The 25,921-nt window shown below is 44.8% G+C and overlaps 2 protein-coding genes across 4 annotated transcripts in view; one reads left to right on the top strand and one right to left on the bottom strand.

Annotated features, from left to right (window-relative positions):
• The window catches only part of LOC138194522 (teashirt homolog 1-like), a 36,357-nt gene extending 14,444 nt beyond the window's left edge, over window positions 1–21,913 (bottom strand). Inside the window, exons 1-2 of one of the 3 annotated variants that reach the window (XM_069143319.1) lie at window positions 21,797–21,913; window positions 19,134–19,734 (exon numbers count right to left, since the gene is read on the bottom strand). In XM_069143319.1, coding sequence (XP_068999420.1) covers window positions 19,134–19,173 — 40 coding nt within the window. In that variant the 5' untranslated portion in view covers window positions 19,174–19,734; window positions 21,797–21,913. Of the gene's footprint in view, window positions 1–19,133; window positions 19,735–19,937; window positions 20,300–21,796 lie in introns of those variants that run through there. The other 2 variants (XM_069143318.1, XM_069143320.1) reach the window with 2 other exon arrangements.
• On the top strand, window positions 21,042–25,121 carry LOC138194523 (prostaglandin reductase 3-like). Its single transcript, XM_069143321.1, has 2 exons — window positions 21,042–21,628; window positions 24,001–25,121. Exons 1-2 carry the CDS (start codon window positions 21,345–21,347, stop codon window positions 24,929–24,931), a joined length of 1,215 nt encoding a protein of 404 aa, XP_068999422.1. The 5' UTR covers window positions 21,042–21,344; the 3' UTR covers window positions 24,932–25,121.
• Window positions 25,122–25,921: the final 800 nt, after the last annotated feature.

Here is a 25,921-nt window from a genome sequence, read left to right as displayed (position 1 = left end):
AGTGTCAGAAATCTTTATTGTTAGATACCTAAAAGTTCTCCCGATGTGCTCCTTTTTAATCTTTTATTTAAAAATAAAGTCCAATATTTGATATTTTAACTCCCTATTGACGATGATGAAACACATTTACATAAAGCCGTACCAAACTGAAATGTAATCCCTGAACTCTAAATTTAGCAACATGACAAACTACCTCCAGAAGTTTTAAATAATTGCACTCTGAAGAAAGTTTACCCCAAATTATCAACAGATCTTCGATATGCACAAGCAGCTGCTCCATTTACCTCCCTTTCATTTTCAGCTCTCCCCGACATGCAATCTGTCCCTCTCCTTCCCTTCTTTCTTCCCTCGCTCCCCCTCCTTCCTCACCCATCTCCCTCCCTGTGCGAGTCCTGGCTGCTGCAGACATTTGATCTGGCTGCCTTGTGATAGATTGACAGGTAATGAGGAGGTTGAAGGGGCGTTGGAGACAGGAGCAGGTGTTCAGCACAGTCTTTTTGGCCAGCGCTAAGCTGCCATGTCCTTCACTGCTGCACCGCACCACTCGGCTTCCTCCCTCTCTCACTCATTCTTTCCCTTCTTCTTCCCCTTCCTTCGCTCCACCATCCCCCCCTTTTTCTCTTTCCTGAGAGAAGGGGGACTATGCAATCCATCACGCAGTGACACAGTCGGACATAGACTGTCTTTATATGGGGAAAACGCATGGGCCGTGGAAATAAATAGAGAAACGAACATCGAGTCCCATGCTGGCAACAGCAAACTAGGCCTCGGACTGATCAGTCAAACTGTGTCGAGGAGACGATGAGACTGATCTGGAACACCCAGCGTATAGGAGACAGATACGGGCTTTTAACATGTCGATACTGGCCCTCACATGACTTTTATAGTGTTAAAAAAGTTACATATTTCTCTTTAAAACAGCATTTCACCCATGACTTGACTACAAAAGTCACTTGAAGGCCAAACTAATGAAAATTATTTTAGCTTTAGTTGCTCTTACAAGCAGGGAATTCATGTGTCATTGCAGGATTTACAGAGTTAAGTGGGTAAACGTTACATCTCTGTACTAGAAGTGGGCAGTCTTACTGCCTGCACAGTATTTATCGGTGTGTATCGCTCGAACCCCACACCTATCTGAGTCACTCTACATTTTGACCTGGTTCAATCCTGCTGACACAGCAAAGCATTGCTGCGCCACGTATCTCACAAACTAAGGAGGAGGAAGGAGGAGAGAGGATTACGATGAACGGGAAGACGAAGCAGTAATCTGAGGATGAGGAAAAGTGAGGACAAGAAAGGATGCAGTAAAGAATGTTCACTTTGCTTCTTATGTTGGAGCGAAGTGTTGAATCGTTGCTATGATGTATTTAGGTGTTGCTTTGGTTGAATTTCACAAGCAAACCGCAAAAAAATCCATCAACAAAAGCCACAAGGAAAGTTTATGAGCTTCAATGGTCGGGAATTTGGTGCCGGAAGATTCTTGTTTTCTAAAACTGAACATGTCGTTAACCTAATTCATAGCAGGTTTAATCCAAAATGACCTCAGCTCCTTGTGGTTGGGTTAGCTGGTGTAATTTTGACTGTGCTGGGAAGCTTCTGCTTCGTCCTGTTTCTGTGTGACATATGGCCACACAGGGTCTGAGGTAGAAACCAACTGTTGTATCTCTGAAACAGACCTTGAATGCAGTAAGGGTGGAGCTTTGTATCGTCGTCACAGGAGCCGGCGGGAGAAAAACAAGGCCCCGGCCTACAAATCCACCCCTCCAGTTTACTACCCAACATTAAAGGACATGTCGCCCTCCTAAATCAGCGCAGCGAGAGGAGACAGCAGGGCTAAAACAGGGAGCATTTCCATGTTCCCTCAAACATTCCAGAGAGGTGAACGAAGCACTCGACCACCTTCCTCCGGTTATGTCAACATCATAGTTCAAACATTTCGAGATTACGCACCACATGATGGATGCCATTGGCTTGCTGTTATGACGGACCTTTCTGAATCAAAAAGAAGGTTGGAAGATGCAGAGAAACTAATGATTTGTGTTATCGAGGTTTTGTTTTCATCAGCATTCCTACAAATGGATTCAATCACTGAAATCCGGCACCTAGTCGGCTGCCTGACCGGCTTCCTTCCTTATTCATAGCCAAAAAACAGCTTCACCTGGACAGTCTTACGGTTTAATTATTTAAAATAAAACCAGATAAGAGAGTATAGAATTAAAGAGGAAGCCACCAAGCTTAAAATTAGCCTTTCCCAATTGTCAACCTACTCAAAGAGAACCTGTTCTCTGAAAAAAGAAAAAACGTCATTGACGTGCAATCACATTCAAACACACTCGCCTGTCAGTTTATAACTCTCCTACTCTCACACACACGCAGACACAATCACACACACACGCAGACCAAACATCGTCCGACACACAAATAGACACCCACACATACACACTTTTTAAGCCCTCGCCTGGCATCAGCTGTCACACAACCTGTCTCGGAGAACTAAGCAGAGACAGACGCTGTCAACTTAGAGTGCCTCAAATGCCCACATCCAGCCAGGCAGAGGAGAAATCAAGCCTGTCTCCCAGTATAATTTGCGCTAATCCTTCATGGGAGATAGTAAAGTCTATGGCATATCTGCCTAATAGCATCAGTCACCGGCAGGTTCTAATCTCATATTTAGACCCATTTCCATCACGGACTGACGACAAAAGCACCAGCACAAAGTGTGATTACCTTCTTATTTTTTACATTTCTACATGACTTGACTCCTGATAATGGAGGGGGGGGTAGGGTTTAAAAACACGAGAAGCAAAAACTTTGAGGTTCTTTTCTTAGTGGAGAAAGAGGAAAGTCATTTCAGGCAACTACAAGACAGGTAGACAGAAAAAAAAGGAGTAAAGTAAGTGGCGAACAGTATCAGGAAAGAAAAAGTGGAGGTAAAGAGAGTGAAAACCTTTCAGTCAAGAGCCTGCACAGACTCACAGACACATTAACACATCCTCACGCACACACACACACACACACGCACGCGCACACACACACACACGCACACACACACACTCCCTTTTCAAAGCGTTTACAACCTGTGGTGTTTGTCCTGCTCTGCTGGCTGCTTTACCACGTGCATTTGAATGCCGACTGGAGTGCATCCCTCTCTTTCAGACAGCGCCATAAAAGACGACACACACAATGAGGGCTCTTTTCAGGCGAGTGGGGCTGCCTGGGGGTAGGGAAGCACCTCCAAAACCGCCACAGCACTTCAACTCTCAAGGCACAATGAGGTGCTAAGCCTTGATGAATAATGAGATATTATTCATAAAGATGACAAACAGAACAGAAACAAACTATACATAGTGCAGGGATGAGAAGTCCTTTAGTTGCAGCTTCCCCCTTCCACAGAGTGTGTGTTGACTGTGTGTCTGAGTGTGTGTGACTCTCTGAGAGTGACCTGGCCAAAGGAGGGAGACAAAAAGAAGGGGAGGGAGCGGAGGGATCCTAATGAAGCCGTAAATCAGAGTCCGATGAGAACACAGTCTGAAGGAGGATCACATCAGTGGAGATCAATGCAGACAGCTCCACACACACACACACACACACACACACACACACACACACACACACACACACACACACACACACACACACACACACACACAGAAGAGAATACGGATGAGAAACAGACGGATGCAAAAATATGTTCCTGCTCAGTTCCTGACTGAGGGAGGCTTATGAAGCTAAAAGCAAGTACATGAGCATAAGCACACCCATTCATTTGCAAACACACAGAATGACACACACACACACACACACACACACACACACACACACACACACACACACACACACACACACACACACACACACACACACTAACACACTCATCTAAAATCTATTAAACTTCACTCCATGCTGCCCCCCCTCCCCCCAAGAACTCACCCATGGGCTCAGAGTCCCACCTCCTTGTTCAATCCTGCTCGTCTGAATAATATCTGCTGTGATGAATGGCGCTATAACTCTGATATCCACAATCAATCTCTGCTTTAAAGACACATCCATCTTCTGTAATGCTGAATTGGGTGGAGGGGGGTGGGTGGGGTGGAGGAGGTAGTGGGGTGCTCGCCTGACCTCCTAGAGGGGGAGCGAGGGTGGGGTGAGGGGAGGACTCAAGGGTGCTGATGGAGGGGAAGAAGGGGAGTTGGTTGTATGTGTGAGTGTGTGTATGTGAGGGGGGGGGGATTGAGTGATGTCTGTCAGCTCACATCTGGCTGCAAAAATAAATGAGGCTTATGAAGACAAATGAAAAGGAGGGGAGGCCGTCTTTCCAGTCCCCCCACCTCGCCGACACACACTCACACACACAGGCGGCCAAAAATGCACTGCGAGGGGCAGAGAAAGGACGTGAGGAGACAAAGAGGGGAGAGGGGGGGAGGCCGAGTGGGAGAGGTGAGAGGAGATAGAGCGCATTCATTCATGTAGTCATGCTTCACGGACAGTTATTTTGCATCTCAGAGCTCATTCCCTCGGTCTTGATCCCCCTATAAACACTGATGTTGTTGAATACACATGTTAGTTTGGTCAACATGAGTTGAGTCGCCCGTAGGTGCCAAAATGCGCCTCATAGCTGAAGCGAATATGTTTGAATGTGATTTGTTTATGTAGCTGAACCCGACTGCTCACTGCAGTCAATTACAAGCTTCTCCTGCTGAATGCACTTGAACAAGGAAATAACAAAGATATTCAAATGTCCACTCTGAGTGAAAACTTTCAGCCGTGGTCTCACACCTATGGCTGTGTGTACACAGGAGGGGGCAGGGGAGGTATTTAGTGAGGGCTCAAAGAGTGAACTATCCATGACCTGTCAGGAGGGTCACCCTTCGGTGACACCCGCCACTGAATATTCTTCTTAATGATGTACCAAGTCTTTTAACCCCTGCAGACAAAGCAAGGAAACATTATACTGTCGGGAGGGCTCCCCCACTTCTTCTTTTTTTTCTCTGTTCCCCCTTCACTCACTCTTCAGCTCAACACCTCGTCCTGCCCTGAGTTGGATTTTTAATTATTAAAAAGAGAATTCCGCCCGGAGTTTTTCAGCTGCTCTTCGGGTTGTCTGACGTGGCCGGATTCTGCACTGTGAGCGACAATAAGTAGAATGTTTTGTCATGTTTGTAATTAAAAAGCAAAAGTGAGTGAGCGGTCACAAGTTTCAAGGAAGACGTATTCTTGCAAGATGCCTCAAAATTGTATGCATTTCCAAAGTCTCTGTATTTAATACTGGTAGCCAGTAAAACTGGTGTTAGCTTCATGTAAAAACTTGTACTTATTCTTTGGGGTTTAGTTTCTGGATAAATTCACGTTGATTTTATTTCATCTCTTCTCATTCATAGTTTGACACCATCTATCTAGGTTGGATTTGCTCTAAAGAAAAGGAAGGGAACAAACATGACAACAGGGCCTGCTTGACTGCATTAAACACAGGTAAGGAGCTAAATTACAGTGTTCAAGCTTTGGCCTTTCTAAACGTCCAATCTGCCCGGGTTGGAGGAAAGGAAGGGCGCCCAGGTGAGATAGTTTATTGATTCTGGAAATGGCTGGAATGGAGTTAACCCTAGCTGAGGCTGATGATGTGGGTGGATGAAGGGCTGGGATGAAAGGTGAGCCGATGATGGATGAGCGGAAGCTGGAAATGGAGTGCACGCGGTGAGGTAAGACATTAACACAAAAAGTGGTAGATAGGCATGCCGTGACCGGACTGACACCGCTTGCGATTGTAACCGACACGTCGGTTTACAACAGGCATGCCTATGTACAAGCTGTTCGGCAGCGTAATGCGTTCTTAAATGGGCCCCCAGTGTTCAGTGCCGTGACCCCGCAGACCCCCGACTGGGGCCCGACCAGCCAGGAAAGCTGTAATCTCTCTGTCAAACAAGTCTTCGGTAGCAGGTATAGAGTTTGAGTGTGTGTGTATGTGTGTGTGTGTGTGTGCATATAAATATTTCCAGACCACGAAGAGATAACATTAAGGAAAACGACAGCAAAGAATCATGGGTGTGCACCCAGCTATTCTCTAATAAGGCTACAATAATAACTAAACTATAAAGTAACTATAGAGTTAATTGTATTTAATCACATCAGTAATAGCAAGAAGATTATTGGGTGATCATTGGGTGATCATTTTATGAATGGCTGTATGAAAACTGGTTTAAAATTATAGTTGATTAAATAATTAATCTAATCTTCTTTTCTTCAAAGTTCACCTGACTTTGGTTTTAAGGTTTAGCTGGTGCCTGATGTACTCTGTACACACACACACACACACACACACACACACACACACACACACACACACACACACACACACACACACACACACACACACACACACACACACACACACACACACAGCAGCTGAGTGAGAGTACGGGGAAGACAGAAAACATTACAGGGCCCTTTTTTTCGGCACAAGGCAGCCAGTAGGGAGGGTGGAGGTGGCCGGGGAGGGGGGGTGAACAGCGGGGGCGGGCTGAAGGAGTAGAGATGAGGGAGGGAGGGAAGGAGGAAGGGAAGGAGGGAGGGTTGAGCGTTGGAATGAACTCTCTCAGGCTTTGTGGTGCACGTTTCCCAAGGCCCCCCGCCTGGCCCCTTTGATAAATGACACATGTCATTCTGTCAGCTTGTGACACTGCAGCTGGGAGGCCCTGTGATGTATGGCTCTGCTGAAAAAGGAAATCAACTTTTTTCCCTTCTCTCTCTCCCTCTCTCTCTCCGTTTCTGTCTCCCTCTCTCTTTCCGTCTTTCTCCCTCCCTCCTTCCCTCCTCGTCCTGAGTGCATGGCCTTTTTATATGAGGATTTAGGTTTCCTCTGGTCCAGTAAGCCCCCACCTTACTACCACCACCCACCCCCCCCCAATCCTCACACACACAGGAATAGACAGGCATGCATGAAGTCAGGTTGCGGCTGGTTTGTTCTCTTGCACAGGCACACACACACACACACACACATACACACACACACACACACACACACACACACACACACACACTCACTGTGACGCAGCTATTATGATCGTGTTCAAAGCCGTAACCCGAGGAAAAGAGGGCAACGCCACATCGGAGGTGGATTCAGGATTTATGGGCGAAAAGCCGAGGAAGTAAACAAAGTACACACTTTTTAATAGGCGGGGGGGGATTCCGGTTGGGCAGGATGGCTGGTGTCTCCCACTGGGTCATCTGTCATCCATGTGTGTGACTGGAGCAGGAGCACACACAGCTCTGGAAATGTTGCGCATACACACACGTACGCACAGACACACACACACACACTCCCACAGGAACTGGGATGGACTGAGAAAAGTATACCACACACACACACACACAGAGTTACACACGGGCCTACAGTATACAGTATATGCAAGCAGATACATATTCACACACTCAAGAGGACTTTTCAGAGCAAATATCCATACTATCAATCTTCAAACAGTGAGGAAAAAAAGGAAAAACAAAGACATGATGAGATTTTATTTCAGAGGGCAAATGAGTCTAGCCAATGAGCTGCTCCCGTGAGGCCTGCCCTAACCCTCCCTTCCTGGCAGATTAGCCTATCACGGCATCCTATTGACCTCTCCACTCCATGCACCGCCCACGCAACGGGTTAGCCAGCATAAAGAAGACCAATCTCTCTCTTTCCCTTTTTTCCCTCCTGCATACTCACTGTCTTCCTCTCTCTCTCTCTCTCTCTCTCTGATCATATCCTGGTTCTTCCTCTTCCTCTCTCTGTGTCCTCCCTCTACCTCTCTCTCGCTTTACACCCCTCCTCCCTCTCCTTTCTCTCTCAACGGCTAACCTGTTATCAGCACGTTGGAGATTTAACAGCCAAAAAAAAAACAAACAGGCGAGCTTGAGTCAGGCGTGACGGAGGGACGAGGGACGAGTGTCGCTTCTCAATCTTTATGTGCCCCCCCCCCCCCCCCCCCCCCCCCCCCCCCCACACACACACACACACTACTACTACAAGACACACATAGATTTGGAATCAAACAAATATCTTCACTGGTGCTTACTCAGGTGAAAAATCATGATGAGGTGACGGTTGTGTTGGTATGAAAACACAGGAATGAGGAGCAGGATTCAGGCCATTCAGCCGGCTGCATAGACACTAATGAGTAAGAGTTCACTATGTGTTGCTATGGGGACCAGGGCTACTTTGACTAAAGGAGAGCAAAAGAGTGAGAGACACAGAAAGACAGAGAGGAGGACCAGAAAGAAAAGACCATGAAAAGGAAGGAGAAGTTGGCGAGGATCCAGGAGACGAAAGGAGAAAAAGGAGGGTCAGGCATATTGATATATTTGTTTACTAATATTTATCATATGTTAAAGAATGAGCCATACTGCAGATATATATGTTTCATCATCAAATTTTTTTTTGTGAAAGGTATAAGCTCTTTAAACTGCATTTAATTTAATGCAGCGTTTTGATTGGATTACACAACAAGGTAACAATATTTTTAGTGTTATTATTATTATCAGAGCTATTATTATTGGCTTATTGGCTTACAGCATTTTAATATCGCGTAATTCTGGTTGAAACACCAAATGTTTGGAATTTTTGGTGGCATGAAAATTGTCAAATTAATACCATGCAGCATTATAAATATCAGCTATCTGCACCTTCCAGCAGCGAAACATTGATATCCGCTGCAGAAGACTCATGACTGTTTGAACTTAAATAGAATATAAAGTCAGCTGAGGAGGAGAGAAGCTGAGCCAGAGACCGACAGAGAAAGAAAGAGAGCAAACAAGACCCTGCGTCGTGCGGACTGTGGCCACCTGGGGGTCACGACCTGCCTTCGACCCCTTCAGATGTGTGCTCTTGGCTGGGGTGGGTGCCGGAGAAGGAAGGGGGTTGGTATAACTCTGCTGCAGGACCGACACATTTATAAATGCCAGAGGGCCTTCACAATGCTGTCAATGGCACCAGTGCAGAAACTTTGTGTATGAGTGAGTGTGTGTGTGTGGTTGGAAAATAGGGGTGGGATGAAACCACCACTGGTATTAGCCCCCTCCCTGTTAACAAGCTGCCTCTGTGACCCACAGGATATTGCTATACACATGTAGACAACAAACACATGGAAAACACAGCGCCACTGCCACTGCAAGAACATTCCCTGCCACTGATGTCCATCAACATGAATAGTGTAGCCACTGTAGCCACTTTGTTTTTGTTTAGTCTCCCCTTTACACAAAGATTGGTTTGAGTGGTTTGATTTTCTCTTTTAATCACAGCTGGAGGAGAGGAAGAAAGAGGCATGAGGAAATGAAGGAAGAGATACGACAAGAGGGGCTGTGTGTGTGGAGGAGTTCTTTTGGGGGGAGTGAGTTGCTGCACATGTTTCTGAGAAGGCGGCAATTTTGGACTCCAAGGTCAGCTGATAAACAGCACATTCACGAGTTGAGAGCGGAGGAAGGTGGAGAACCTGCAACCTCCCGTTCCCCCAACCCCCCTCCGCCACCAACACCACCCTTGATTCCTGCAATCGGAGCCAAGCATTCGGCTCAATTAATCACTGGAATTGTTACACCATGGTAATACCGAAAACAATCTCCATGATCACACGCACAAACAAAATTTCAAATTGCTATCATCCATCTCACCTGCCCCTGTTTAAAGCACAGGGGTGGGTGGGTGGTGGTGGAGGGGGGGTTAGATGGCTGAACCATTCGTTGGCCTCCCTTTCCCCCGCTCCGTTCTAGAGGCCTGGCCAGTGGAGATGATGGTGAAAAATTAACAGCAGGCAGCCAAACAAGTGAAGTCGGCGGGGCGAGGGGATCAATGTTCGCCATCCATGGCGGCGGCAGCAGCTATGTAAAACACTTGCCTTAAGTCAGCCGCATCCGGTTAATATTTAATCCCTCCATCCATCTCCACAAAGAGCGTTTTCCTTTTAGCTTTAGCTGCCGTTTACTTTGATTACACACAGCCGTTTGGGGTGGCTGGGGAGTGTGTGTGTGTGTGTGTGTGTGTGTGTGTGTGTGTGAGTGTGAGAGGTGGAGGGGGAGGGGGGAGGCAAAGCAGGAATGATAAGAGAGCATGGTGGGGTGATTTGCATGGGGATGGAAAAAATATTCTCAGGTTTGATAATCGCTCAGAGCAGTCTAGTGCCAGCGTGAGACAGAAGAGAGGAGGCAGGCTAGAAGAAAGAAAGAAATAACAAAAAAAGAGAAAGAAGAGAGAGAGAGAGAGAGAGGGAGAGATGTTGGGTTTGTGATGATGATAAAAAGAAAAGAAAAAAAAAAGAGTTGATGCAGAATGAAGCTCGGAAAAACAAACCAAATTTCACTCCGAGGGGTTGCCTTATTTAAAACAAGAGATATGCAAATAAAGCAGGAGTAGCGAAATAACACTGATATTATCTTCCCCGGTTATTTTCTGTGGCAAATGATTTCTAGGGAGGAAATCCAAAACTGTAACTCCCAAGTGAACATGCAAATCCATCTGCGTATTCCTGGGGAGTCGTCTGCGCTCACTCTCATGTTGCTTTTTCGCGTTGCTGTTTTTGCTTCCTCCTTCATTCGATTGAAGCATCTCATGTTTATTCTGCACCAACACTGAAAACTGCATTTATTACAGCAGCAAAGTAGAAACTACGCAGTGTCAACAGCATGACATGACTTCTAATTCATAGAACATATATGCATGTAAGGAGTAAATTATGTGATATTTAATTAGAAATAAAGCAACAGAAATGTGACACTAAACTTTATGTTTCCGTCTTTGTTACTCACACTGTCACCACTTGGCCTCGTCTCATACACGTAATGCTTTCTAATACACTCCAACAATTAAAGTGAAATTGAACTACATGCCACCGCACTGATTTAAACCCTTAAAATGTTTTAAAATATGGCAAATGGAGAACACACACACCACTTCAATTTCCGTTTCTTTTTTCCCTGTGAAGCCAGAAGCCTGTCGACCCCAAAACGTGTGTCAGCCAGCGAGTTTACTGGAAGGAGGCCTTCGAGATGGGCAATGGCAACTGTTCATTTTCTCACTCATTGACCTCAGCTCCCCACTTTACAACGTGGAATAAAAAGCGCCGCTCGCGTTTGCCAACGGGGGTGACGAACAGAGGATCAGGAGAACGGGCGTCTCGGTTCGACTGCAGCCGCTGCTTTGCAAAAGGTGAACTTAACTCACACTGTGTAGTAATGCACCCCAAAATCCATATAGATCTGATCTGAAGCTTTACATTTTAAGTACATCTGTGTAAGTGTTGCATCTTCCTGGTAATATTTGGCAATCTGAGAGCGAAGCGGGCTACAAAAAGAAGTTTGTCCGGTTAAAGATGAACAAATACCGGACACTCCAAACCTCCACCGCCAGACACATCACCATGATCACTAATACGCCGAGCTATTGATCAGCACCAGTCTGCCGCTGGCTGCTGTTTCAAAGGGGGGGAGGGGGCGCGGGGGGGGCGAGAAGCAGGGCCTGCAGGGCCTGTGACAACACTGACAAGGGTAAAGTGTTATTTCTCTCACACGCCGACAGCTGGACAAGGGGGGCGGGAGCGGTGGGGAGCATTGTAGGGATGGAGGGACGTGCGCGTGAGTCGGGAGAAGTGGAGTGGAGGGGGGGGGGGGGTGGGGGGCGGGGGGGGTGCATTCAGCCGGCCAGGCAGTAATTCTTAATTGACACCTGTCAGGATAATGGCGGCAGTCACAGCTGTTGCGGGAGAATTTGTCCATCGTCCCGTTCATCTGTCAGCTTTAATGCCCATCCTAAAAGCTGCGCACCCCCCCGCCCACTCCCCCCCAAACACACACACACACACACACACACACACACACACACACACACACACACACACACACACACACACACACACACACACACACAGGATTCATCTCACCACCACCTCTCCCCATCCTATTCATCCACCCCACCCACCCGCAAACACCACCTTCTTTGATGCTGCCGTTGGACTAAACATTGGTGCCCACTGCCATCATCAAACACCCCTTCTTCCCTTCTCTCCTCGATTCCATTCAGTTATTGGAATGACAGAGAAAAACAGGCCGATTTCGTTACATCGCTGTACGTATCAAATAAATAAAGAATGCAGTTTTACTTCTTCGTTCATTTGTTTCCTTTTCAACGGTTCATTTCACCAACAATCTTCACCTAATTTTGTCTGATGAGGTACAACCAACAGGAAAAAATCTGCAGTTTAAAAAAATGCTAAATATATATATGTATATATGTATATATAGATATATATCTATATATGTGTATATATAGATATATATAGATATATATAATATGTGTATATATATATGTATATAAAAATATAAATTATTTTCCATCCTCATTTTTCACCCCCCACCACCAGCACTTCTCCCTCTTTTCTTGTTGCTTCTGAGTGGCAAAAAAATAAAATAAAACGAGTATTTATCCAGAAGAGAGGGATATGTGAGATGAGAAACATGCTGGAGAGTGGTAAAAAGCCAGAAATAAAGGGAGAGGGAGTGCCGCGAAACGAGAGGAGATGAGAGGTGCGTGGAAGAGACGGGGAGAGAGGGAGAGGTGGAGAGGCATAGAGGAAGAAGAGACGGAGGAGAGGGAGGAGTGCGCAGGGGTTGGGTGTCCCTGGATAGGGCTTTTGCTCTTCTGTAGTGGGCCCATCTCGTTTGTCTTGTTTGTTTGTTGGCATCAAAGAGCTGCCTCTCACTCCCCCTGCTAACTGATGTAATGAGTGGGTAAGCTACATGTTTTTTTGTTTTTTTCCTGCGCCGAGGAATTCAAATACTTATTAGACAAAATATTCTGTAATTGCTCATCTTTTATTGATAGTAGTAACATGTTAAATTTGGCTCTAGCAGACTTTCCCATAGCCTCTCGAGGAGGCACGGCACTGATCAAGAGAGCAAATTTACCCTCGGCAAATGTAATACTTTACTTAAGAAAATTTGAGATGTCAATTTTTGTGCCTTAAATGTTGCATGACTACTTCTCTTGAACGCTTCCCCTCTTATTTCCTCATGTCTCAAATTATGTGCCAGAGGAAAAAAAAAAAAAAAAAAAAAAAAAAGGAGAAAACACAACATATCAACAGTTTCTCATTAATGAGCTCTTAAGCCTTACATCCCTGCTGTGGACCCTTAACAAAATGTAATTACTCAGCACAACACAAATATTACATAGTAATTAAGCACAGTTAACAGAGAACTGATAACGGCATCAGCGACGCCTTTTAGCATAGCTTTGACTCCTATCTGAGTTTCAGGAAAGTTTAAAAAAAAAAAAGGAGTTTGTTATGCTGCTGCAACATTGAAACATGAGAACAAAAAAAACAAAAACAAAAAAAAACAAAAATCTTTATTTGGGGGGGGGAATTGTTTTTCTGTGGCAGTCAGGAGTAAGACTGCTTGTCAGCCCAGTCCCACAGGGCTGCTTTCTATCTGTTTCAGACTTGATTTTCTCAGACTTTTTTTTTTTCTTTTTTGGATCCCATGACTTGCTGCTGTTTTTATGTGCTGCAAGGCAGGCAACAAAGCACATCTGGCTGCTTTAATGATATGATTTCCCATCATACTAAGCCACCTCCATTATGACCTCCCACAGAGACATGCTGGCTGCACTTAAGCGTTAGGTGTAGGTGTGTGTGTGTGTGTGTGTGTGTGTGTGTGTGTGTGTGTGTGTGTGTGTGTGTGTGCGTCAGTGTGTCTGTCTGACTGTCTGTGTTTACGGTTGATGGTGTGTATGTGTGTGTTTAAAGTGCAGCGAGGGCAACACACTGGCAGTGATGGTAGCAGCGTGCCCTGAGGGCAGCTTTTGTTGAGAATGGCCCGAAAAGAGTCAGAAAGAGAAAAAGACAAGAAGGGGCATTAGGGCTGCAGTATGGTCTGAAATGTACTCTTATCAATGTGAACAGGAGAAGCTTAACATGTTGTTAATGTATTCCGTTTGATTAGTCACTGATAATCGTTAATACAAAAAAATAAATAACCTGTTGATCTTGAAACCGCTTTGGTGATGTTAATGTAACTACTGTTTTTTGTACACACAAAATGAAAGGAGGGACAATAAATGTAAGAAACTAATACCACACACACACAGAGAGAAACACCGGGGGCACTTGTGGTGACTCGAAGCATTAGGAGAGCGAGCTGAGCATGTTTGACCTCTGACTGGCTCAAATCCCAGATGTAAATTTAACTATTAGTTTCGGAGGGTGGTGCTGGAGCAAAAGTGGCTATCGACGAGGTCGATCGATGCCACCTGCTAGCGACACCGCCGCTCCAATTAGCGTAACCTCTATCTGAGTCCGACCGCCAAACAAACACACACACACACACACACACACACACACACACACACACCACACACCACACACACACACACACACACACACACACACACACACACACACAGAGGCTAAAGGGAACGCCCAGGAAACATACAGTACAACCGAAGGGTGGAAAATAAAGCAGGCTGCGGTGGATCAATATGTGTTCCTGCTCTGTCTGATATCCCTCCTTTTGATTTGGGAATAGTGCAAAGATATGACAGTCAGCAGTGGAAAACACACGGCGCTGCTGTTGGGAGGTTGTTTTCCTGCTAATGTGGGGGAACAGAGAGGGGATCTGAAGGCAGGCCGGGTGCTAAAGAGGATGACTAACATGGCGTGGTTACCGTTACACTCATTCGAGTTATTCATTCCAGGAAAACCAACACCGGTCAGTGCTAAGCTACTAAACACACACACGGCCTCTTCTCCTCGTCTCTCTCCCCTTCTTTCTCTTCAGCACTCACATAAACATACACACGCTTTTTTTTTTTTTTCATCAAATTCTAACTTCTCAATTCTCAAAAGCCGGGGAGCCTTTAAGCCATCGGAAGTTATAAGCCGCTCCAACTTTCGGGCCAAAGACACTGGTTCCTTTGCTGAAAATCAACTTTTTTTTTTTTATCAAAACAAGACTGTTCTAATTCTCAGGAAGGAGGGTGTTACTCAAATCCAGCAACATTCAAAGAGAGAAAACACACACACACACACACACACACACACACACACACACACACACACACACACACACACACACACCTAGAGGCTATGCACTGATGTACTCCCCAGGACCCCGGTGCAGACAGACAGGGTGGGGGGCACATAAATCTCAACATGCTGATTATTTCGAGGGGAGAATATCACATAACAGCATCGTCAAATAAGAGCACAAAGGTCGCCGTGTAATCTTAGCTACCCCGGGCATGCAAAATCATTAATCCCAGGGCGCTGTGATTCTCCAGCTCGGAATAAACTGGAGGCCTTCAGCGAGGCGGCTGCAGCAGCGAGCTGGGAGGAGGACGTTCAGCCAAAGTGCGAGGGAGACAGTGTTATGATGTGCTGGTGATTTACTAGCAGGGGCTGCAACACACGCAAAAGTGTAAAAACTTCAACAGAACGTCTCGATTTTAAAAATGGTTCCTGGGATTGCTTTGGAGCGCTGATATATCAAGTGGTTAGAACAGGCCTGAGCCGTGTCATTAATATAAAAATAAATAAATCTCCTGCAACAGTTGAAGAATTTCCACTCGAACGTTCCAGACGAAAAACAAGAGGAAACTCATGAGGGCACGCTGCTGTTTCAACATGAAAATTATCGGCTGTTAACCGAACAGATTCAAATGAAAACAAAAGAGTGAGACGGGAGAAAATTAGAAGAGAGCAGAGGGGAAGGTTGCGATGTGCTGAAGCTGATCTTGCTTGCTTATTACAAGGTTATAAGAGTGGTGGGGGTGGCGGGGGCTTACTGAGGTCATTAACTGGCATTGTCTCCTGACGTGATTAGTCAGGTAGCAAAGTCCATTTGTCACCTGCACAGGCAAATTGAGTTGGTGCTGCACTAGGGGCTATAGGGACTGTATAATATCAACTTGATTACATCAAGGCAGCTGCGGACTTGACACCTTACTGAATTTGTCAGCATTAATCGTTAGGGCCTGTCACAAATCCATCAGCTCCACAGATAATTAGGGCTCTCTCTAATGAAGCCAACGGGAAGCAACCTTATCCCCACCACCATCACCACCACCCCACTCTATGCACACACACACACACACACACACACACACACACACACACACGCGCCCGCGCGCGCGCACACTGTCTTTCTGATAATTAACCATCGTACTCCAAAGATATAAGAACGACTATCTTATCTGCTCTTCTTCCTCCGGTAAGACTATCTGCCTTGGATGAAAGGCGGCGCCACTCCTCTCGTTCCTTTCCTGCCTTCCCTGTTGTCCTCGTCACCCTCAAATCAAGTCGTTTGGTGATGAGGCAAGGCTTAAGGAGTACTAACGCACACAGGAGCATGCATCTGTGCACAAACTAATACACGACACGAGAAACTTGCTGATACAGCTTTTCAAAGTTTCTGTCAATCGTGACTTCCTGTTTGGATTCCTTCATGTGAATTTTCCTGATAAAAAGTATAAATAGATAATTAGTGTAGTGAGTGCTTTGTTTTTAACTGTAGAAAATTTGAGATAATTTTAATGTGTTCGTTTAACACCGCAAAAACACACACACACACACACACACACACACACACACACACACACACACACACACACTTCAAAATAATACTTAAAACAATACTAAGAAAATTCTGCAAAATTTTAATTGAAAAAATAATTGTTGTTTCAACATCCAATTTGTCTTTATGGAACTTCAATATTTACTGAAAAATAATCAAATGATTAAATTTCAAGAAAAAAAAATTATTTGGGAAAGATAAGTGTTACAAAATGTCTGTTCTTTCTCAACAAGTTTTCACTGACGTGCACAATGTAAGAAAACGAACAGTAAAATTTGCATCACTGATGGTGAAAATCCACAATTTGAATCGTCGCTATTTCTGGTCTTGCAAGATATTTTATCTTTATGTATGATTTGGCCATGAAAGCACAAAATAAAACATAATGTGCCAAAAATTATTCTCCAAAAGAGGAACAAGGTGAGAAATAAAAAGAAACCTGGCCAGACACGTCTGCTATTGTTGTTTTAATTGTCTGACTCGTGAGATCCATGATTAGTCCCTCTATGAGCAATTTCCTCTTTTGAGCAGCAGCCCAGCGAGGAAGCCACAGGTCAGTACCAGCTCCCAGTGGAGCATCAGGCTAGCCTGGTGTGTGTGTGTGTGTGTGTGTGTGTGTGTGTGTGTGTGTGTGTGTGTGTGTGTGTGAGAGAGAGTGTGACTGTGTGAATGTGTGTTAGTTATTTGCTGGTGGGATCGTGGTGTGGATGGTGTTATCTCTGACCGACCGTCATGTTCATAGGAGAATGGAAAACATACCGTTTGCCAAGCTGTGATTGACCATTACAACCCATGATGTGCATGGCGCTCAGTGGACAGTGTAATGGATCAATGGCTTGTGTGTGAGCGTTTGTGCGAGTGTGTCTGTGTGTGGTACGAGAGGGGAGGGAAAGGAGGGGTCACAGCGATGTCATGTTTTTCATGCCTCCATCTACATGCAGAAACCCAATGGGGGTCACTCTGCTCCCACCGCGGCTGAGCTTTTTTAAGAAGGATATTTTGCCAAAAAAAACAAAAAAAAAACACAAGGCAACTGTCTCTCTTTCACACACACACACACACACACACACACACACACACACACACACACACACACACACACACACACACACACACACACACACACACACACAGAGTGAGAAAAGTACAGTGGGGGTCGATATCTAAATCTGAATCCTTGCTTTGCAGTGTGGGCCAGAATATCATGTGAACACTGCTTTGCTAGAAAGGCAAAGGAGAAAGAAAAGAAGTTAAAAGCGAGCACTGGTTGCATGTTCTCCGTCCTACACTCCGTCTCATCCTCCTCCTCATCCTCCTCACCACCACCATCATCATCACCAGCTCCCTGCTTAAAATGATAAAACCTGCTGAGTTCAAAGTCTTCGTCGGCTGGCCCTCCTGTTCGACCCGCTTTGCACCTCATATTTCAAAATCTCTTTAAAATTCTGTAACTGTCTTTTGTTCACTCCAGTTGTTAATGCCTAACTTCAAAGGCTCGGCCTCATTAGCACAGAGGTAGAAACCCCTGTCACTCATTTACATTTGTTTAAAGGCTGCAGGGAGACAAGAGGAAAAAGGGGGAGTCCAAATCCAAACCACTAGAAGTCAACCTTGTCGGTCCTCTGCCAACCACCTGGTTTTATCAGTTGGTCACATCGCAAATATCACACTCGCCTCCAGCAGTGGATATTGATTTTAATAGTGGACTGATTCTTACAGTGAATGTGGGATGAATTTGGATGGAAACACGCAAAAAGACTCAACAGTTATCTCTAAGAACAAAAAGGAGGGGATTCAAACACCTGATTTTTTTTTCCTACAATCTATTTCAACATACACACCATGCTTTCATCTGCATTTAGTCCAAGAACATCCAAATAAACGAGTTGATTTTCCACCTTAATTTACAACTTATTTTTTCTTTTCAGTTCCTGTTCGAAACAACAGGAGGGTTTTGTGTGTTTTGAGTGGCTAAACCTACCAGAAGCATGCTTGTCTTCATGGAGGGATTTATTGATGTTTATCAGGAATGAATAGATCAAAGACTGCCACATGACAGGCGATCAATCACGCATCAAATCAAGGATGGCAATCCTCTAATAAAATAGAAAGAAAGGAAAAAACCGGCTCTCACCAGTTTTCTCCCCCTTCTTTCCCAGTCAATTATTCATCATTACTCACTCTTGAACCTCAAAACTCCCTTTTATCCCATAACATGCCATTTAGTTTATCTCACCATTCCTAATAGAACTTTCCTGGCAAAGGAAGATTAAAAAAAATAAATCTCAAACTGGCATTGCGCATATACGTACGTCATTTGCGCAATTAAGATGCATTTTAAACACAAGTGTGGGTCAGGGGTGAGCTGCGCGGAGTGTTAATAACACAACAAAATTAATTTCAACAGAGTTGTAAAATAAATCGCAGCATGCAGCACAAGTGAAGAGTGTGATGTGGAAGGAGATGTGTTCACGGGGCACTTGTAAATAAAAACTAGTTGGGATGGGAAATGGTCGCAATGGAGGGGCGGGTTATACCTGCTGATCGCCGCGGCTCTTGCTGCTTTCTCCTCGGCATAGTGACCGTCACGTTCCACGGTGCTTCTCATGCAGGAATTACAAACAAATCAAGTCTATCAGTTTTGAAAAATCATCCCGTTTTCGGGGGGAGGGCTGGAGTGTTTGATCTTGGAGCTGAAAATGTCAGGCTTCTTCTCAGATTGGCTGCTCTTTTGGGGTTTTAATAGCTGGATCGGCTTCAGCGAGAACAAGCTCAAAAATTACGAAGGGATTCGGCCAGCTCCTGACACCTTCATGTCCATTAAAAATCATCTTTCTTCATCTCTCTCATGGCAGGGTAAAAAAAAAAAAAGAAAAAAAGAAAAAGCAGCAGCAAACCAGCACCTTGAAACCCAAGTTTTCAGTTCACTCCCTCTGGAAAAAAAAAAAAAAAAAAAAACCTGATCTCCAGTGCTGTTTAGAGGGGGGGAAGATAGTTTGCTGCGCCTTTTACGCACACCAAAACTAAAAAATAAATAATTTCTGGGGGTAACCAAACAAATAAGTCCCGTGTGAGCGCAGCGCACACCTCTGATAAGTAATGTATCCTCGTGTTTCCTTCTCTTCTTTTGCCAGAGACCTGAAAGAGAGAAAGGGGAGAAGAGAAAATAGATAGACAGGCATTAGATGGGTTAATGTCAATCCCGTCACCACCACGCCACCTCAGCCCGGATCCAGCCTCACCAGTCCGGCGGAGACTTTTTCCTCCCTCCCCTCCTACCCTCTTTCTCTCCCATTCAAAGAAAGAATAAATGGGACGAGCAGGCTTTCTCTCTTACTTACGTTTTAAGAGTCGTGAGAATGATTTCCACCGCTCATCTCATCGCATCTTGCACAGAGTCGTTTTTTTGGAAGGGGTGGTTGATGCGGTGGAGAGGATATCACTTGAGAGAGAGGGGAAACAAACAAGACGCAGGCGCATCCAAGCTTCGCCAAAAAACAGATCAGATCGACATGGACTAAAATATTTGTCTCTTTAAAAAAGCGAAAAAGAGGTGGGGGAAACTCCAGGGACTGATCCGAGCTCTCTCAAAAAAGAAAAAATGGAAACGCGGTGGATCCAGAAGCTGTTTCAGACAGTCTCAACTGATAGACAGACGCATCGAGTGGCTTTTCCTGCTACATTTTTACTCCTCCCCTCTCCACAAGCGTCACCCCTGACAGAGGAGCCTACCTGTCAATCTTTTTAATTGTCTTGTTTTCCCCCCTCTCTCTCTCCTTCTCCCTTTGCTTTAAAAATCCCAAACCTTCGACAAAGGATAGGATTCTTTCGGAACTTATTGGGAGATCAACTGAAACCAAACTTGAACATGCAGGCTATCAAAGTTCGATAAGTACGACTCAAGCACGAGGTTGTGAGAATTTAGATGTCATCGTTGGCTCACGATAGTGCAGCAGTGACATGGCACGAGTTCGGGCTCGACTCCCACTGAGGGTGGGACAAGGATTTAATGTTACTGTTATAGGATTTCTAATAGCAAATACTTCCAGAACATGACAGTTAGATGAGAAAACAGCTGCATGAATCGTGCAAGGAAAATGTAACAGAAACAAAACACTTTCACAAATCGCCGATATGGGTTTAGGTTACAGGTGTACTACTGTACAGTGTGACCACAATCACGTCTCTGCAACAGCGCTCTCCAAATAAAAAGGCGAATTAAACGGGAGCGTAATTTACGCTGCACGATTTATGTGAATGTATATATATATATATACACAATATATATATTGGTAAATGTTGGAAGAGATCCGGCAGCTTGGTGTTGTTTTCGTGGGAGGAATACGGCCGAGGATATGTTAGGAGATGAGGATTGATTTGTTTCACCTTACGAGGAAGTGAGTGTTGTGTCCGGGAAGGGGAGGGACTCCGACGACAAGTCTGGGGCGCTGCTGTGCTTCTCACCAGGCTGCACTACTGCATCGTTTTTAAGCCCTAAAAAAACCTCGATTCCGTGCTTGTTGTTTTTGTTTAAGTAACCGAGAGTCACGCTAGGAAGCATGGCGGGTTTTATTTCAGCGTAGAAGCGCGATTTGGTCCTGCTCAGCCCGGCTTGGCCTGCACGCTGTGCATGTGCAGAGGAGGGGGGGGGGGGGAGAAGCCTCGAGCGCGGGCTAATGGCAGTCGGGCTTTAATACTGCCACGAACACACGTCAAGTTACCCGTGAACTTTGTCACATTTCGGAGCCATGACCAGCCTGCTGTCGGTGAGACACGGCAGGAGAGCGATATCGGCGATCGGCGGGGGGCGCAGAGGCACCGACGCACTTTCAGGAGTTCATCCGGTGGCGAGGCGCTTCATCATAGACATGTCCTACTCAGCGCACTTCATGGATTTTAAAGGATCCTCCATACCGAGCAGTATGAAAAAGCTGGTCGTAACCAAGCTTAGTCCCAATTTCAGAGAGGCCGTGTCTGTGCAAACCGTTCCCGTACCGACACCCGGAGACGCGGACTTGCTCATCAGAAATCGGTAAGTTGTTGTTTTTGAAAGGTGGGCAGAAATAGACCCTACTGTTTTCTGCAGGCGCGTTTCGGAATAGCAATAGATGACCCGGAGCGTGTTCTGAGTCTATTTGTGGATCACTGGTGTCGATCTATCACTACATTGTTGAGAAGTTATAAAAAGGGATCCGCTTACCTCGGTTTACCCATGTCCAGCACCTGCGATCATCATCATCATCATCACAAGATGGCAAAATGCGTGAGGAATAAGCGCTCTACTGTAATTCCAAGTTCCGCCCTCTCTGTATTTGTCTATCAATCCATCTCGGCATCTCTTTCTCTCTCTCTCTCTCTCTCTCTCTCTCTCTCTCTCTCTCTCTCTGTCCTCCTGTCTCTCTACGTCACCAACCTGAAAACAGAAAGTCATGGGGGGGCTCAGACTTGCATCAAGGGATGGAGATGATGGAGAAGGAGATGCAGTGTTACATGGCGCTGGAATTGCAGCATCATTTCTCTCATCCACAGCAGCAGAGCCCAGCAATGTGAATCCAGAAGTCAGTCATACACACCTTGTTGTGGCCTCTTATAGTCAAAATGATCATAATATGAACAGATAAATAGCATTGAACTAAACATCAACTCATTTAAACAGGAAAAAGGCAAAAATTATTTTTTTTTAAATAGTTGGATTTCTGAGTGTGTTTTTGATCCCAGCTGGAGGTAATATCTCACTCGACTTCTGATTTACTACCACATTACCGGCTGTATGTACGCTTGATGTGGTTTTTAATGTTAAATCGGCTTTACACAAATACACTGCAGGCTTTACTGTCGTATTTACTGCCAGTAAAATGTAGTTTTTCTATCAGACCGAGGGTAAAACATACTACATTAGGATCTTATTAGCTTGTAAGACAGGGCTCACTTGCTCGTGAACTAAGACCTTTGACCGTTCACTCTCCTGTGTTAGTGATGCATTACAGTCGTAGGAGTTCAAATGTGTGTTCGCCATCCTGAGTGTCCCATTTGGCACAGTGTGAGTGTGAATCTTAATGAAACATAAAATACACAAGAAGAGGAATTCAGGAGGGAGAAATTGATAATTGATAAGAGCATGTCTGCTGTGAAAAGAGCAGGTACATTTGCAAGAAAGAAATTAAACTTCTTTTTATTTTAGATGTTGCCTTGTGACATCACTGCTGCAGATCTTTTTAACATACAGCAAGTCCTTCGATGGAGAAACTCTCAAGTGCTCTTCAACATTGATCCCAGTGTGCTACATGAAAGATAGCGGTGGCATCAAGGTGTATGATGAGGCCTTTTAGTCATGTTTTTTTGGACCATTGTTAGTGTTTGGCCCAAAATGATATCATATATTTTCTTTTATTTATTTATTTTATAAAAATGCATTTCAAAACAAATAATTTGCTTAAATTCCTGTTTGTTTTGTTGTACATCAAAACCACAGGCCTCAAAACCTGAACACTTGATTCCGCATTTTTCCAAGTTCAGCATTTGTCAATACACCGTATCACATATCACTGTTATTATATTTTCTTATGTTAGTAGAAAAAGTGTTGAGTCTGGAGGTTTGCAGCACGACGAATGAAATGTTTTTAGTTTAAAACGTTTTTCAAAGCTTTAGATTGGAACAGTTTGTGTCTTTCTTTCTCCACAAATATTCACTTATTTAGATTCCTTTGGATTTAGATGGCTCCGTATTTTTTTAGTTATGTACATCCAAACAGTTGTACCTTTTGATAATAACGTAATATATCTCTGTGAGGAAACTGTAAAGCAGTCGAATCAAGGTGTTGTGTTATATCATCGTTACCCATCTATAAACCACACAAGCATTATCTACAAGCGCAAAGTACACGTGTGACATGCACAGTAATGAGGCACAGCATGCGTGCCGCTCTAAAAGACAGTAAATGATTTATTTATACATTCCTTTCTCACATATTTGTTTCCAGCATGTTACAAAAGTAAGATGAAAACAGCCGTCTTCGTGTTGAGGCAAGAGGCAACTATCTAAGATTTTAAAAAGTGCAGTTTGTTGTGGGTGTCTCTGAAGACAATGAATCATGACATCATGCACTGTGTTTTGTGATACAAGCCTTTCCCTGTCAGTGCAGGACTGTTCTTTTCAAACGAAAAGGGAAACATTGCCAAAACAAACCGGAGTGTTTGTGCCCCGTGCACACGTGTCTGGAGAGGGAAGCTGAAACCTTGACCTTCATTCGGGGTGTCAGAAAATATGCGCATACACTAATGACCACATAAAAGCCATTGTCTACTAAAGTGAATGTTAATGTATGCAATTTGCTCGACACATCACAGTGTTTTATTTTCTCACCTTTTAATCACAACTGTTGTGTTTCTCTGTTTGTATTCCAGTTTCGTGGGAATCAACGCCTCTGATATTAATTACTCGTCGGGCCGGTACGACCCTTCGGTGAAGCCTCCCTTCGATGCCGGTTTGGAGGGTATTGGTGAGGTCGTCGGCCTCGGCCTCAGCGCTAGCTCCCGTTACACCATCGGGGACACCGTGGCCTACTTCGGCAGCGGTGCGTTCGCCGAGTACACGGTGGTACCAGCCAAGGAAAGCGTGACTGTCCCCGCGGTGAAGCCAGAGTTCCTCACTCTGCTGGTCAGCGGTGCCACAGCCTACATCGCCTTGAAACGTCTGGGTGACCTGGCCAAAGGTGAGACTGTCCTGGTCACGGCAGCTGCAGGAGGAACCGGACAGTTTGCTGTGCAGTTCGCCAAGCAGGCTGGTTGTCACGTCATCGGGACCTGTTCGTCCAACGAGAAAGCCGGCTTTCTTAAATCCATCGGCTGCGACAGGCCGATCAATTACACCGCAGAAGACCTGGCTAAGACTCTGAGGAAAGAATACCCAAAAGGCATAGACGTAGTCTATGAGTCCATCGGAGGCAGCATCTTAGAGCTTGCGTTGAACAGTTTGGCCACCAAAGGCCGGCTGATAGTGATCGGCTTCATCTCGGGGTACCAGAGCGCGTCAGGGATCCCGCCTTTCAGAGGAGGAACACTACCGGTCAAGCTGCTCCAGAAGTCGGCCAGCGTTCGGGGGTTCTTCCTGCCCCACTTCTTGGGTGACTACAGGGAGGCTCTGAGTAGCATGATGCAATTGTTCGCCAAAGGGAAGCTCGTGTGTGAGGTGGACTGTGGGGATTTGGCTCAGGAGGGGAGATTTGTAGGCTTGGAGTCGGTTTTCCGAGCCGTGGACTACATGTATGCTGGGAAAAACCTGGGCAAAGTCGTGGTGGAGGTGGCACCACCCGCCGCTAGTAATAGTAAGCTGTGATTTAACTGATTGTTGATGCACTAAAGAAATCATACTTGAGCCCAAATGATTGTTAAGCTAAAACCGAGAACTGTGAATGGCTTCATTGAACATTTTTGAGAGGTTAGGCTCTTTATTTTTGTAAGATGATTGACAGCCGATAACTAAATATATAAAATGCTTTCATGAATAAACAAACTGAGCAGCTTTATTTTTCTACTGTCATAACTGTTGAATGAAAAGTGATTTATTTTTTGAATGTTCAGTCATAAATTTGCAACACTGAATTTAACATAAAATATTTGAAATTAACGTCTTCATTGATATTGCACAAATTAAAACTCAGAAACAGAAGCCTCTATATTTCACTTATAAAAATATTTCCATGGTGTCACCTAATCTGTTGTGCCCACCTCTAAAATTAGTTTAGACCCACTGCCATGATGTGCTTGCTTTTAGCACTCTCAAGCACTTTATCTACCATAAATGTTTTATGATAGACTTCATTGTTTTTCTAATAGGGGCTTACGTTGGTATGCGCTTGTCAAAAGTGAGTGCTGCTCCAGGTGTGCTTGGCATTTCATTGCCTGTTTGTGGCTGACAGAAATGGCGTTCACACAATCAATCTTTTCATTCACATGCCCTGAAGCTGCACATAATAAAAAAAAAAAAAAATTAGTCCAGCTAACCAGGAGTTGGACTAGAAAATGTCATTATTTTCCTGCACCAAAGGTAAAAAAAAAAAAAAAATCCCTGGTAGTGAATGCTTTGTGTAATGCCCTTTGACACATTTTTTTCATTTCTATTTTTGTACTTAATTTAGTTTTTTTGAAACGAGAAAAAGAGCCTTACAACATATGAAGTTCAGTCAGATAAGACCCAGAAGATACGTGTTTATTGTAACTTTAAAACACCCACAAGGCAAAAAGTTTAGAAGATCTCATAGGATTAAACTTTTTGAAGCTCAGCAGCATTTCTCAAAAAGCAGGAAGCAGACGCAAGATATGTTCG

The sequence above is a fragment of the Embiotoca jacksoni genome, unplaced genomic scaffold, assembly GCF_022577435.1.
Source record: "Embiotoca jacksoni isolate LCO1_2020_lvr unplaced genomic scaffold, fEmbJac1.0.p SCAF_11, whole genome shotgun sequence".
Lineage (NCBI taxonomy): Eukaryota > Metazoa > Chordata > Actinopteri > Embiotocidae > Embiotoca > Embiotoca jacksoni.
The sequence above is the reverse complement of the archived record's forward strand: the minus strand, read 5'-3'. Positions and strand labels throughout refer to the sequence as shown.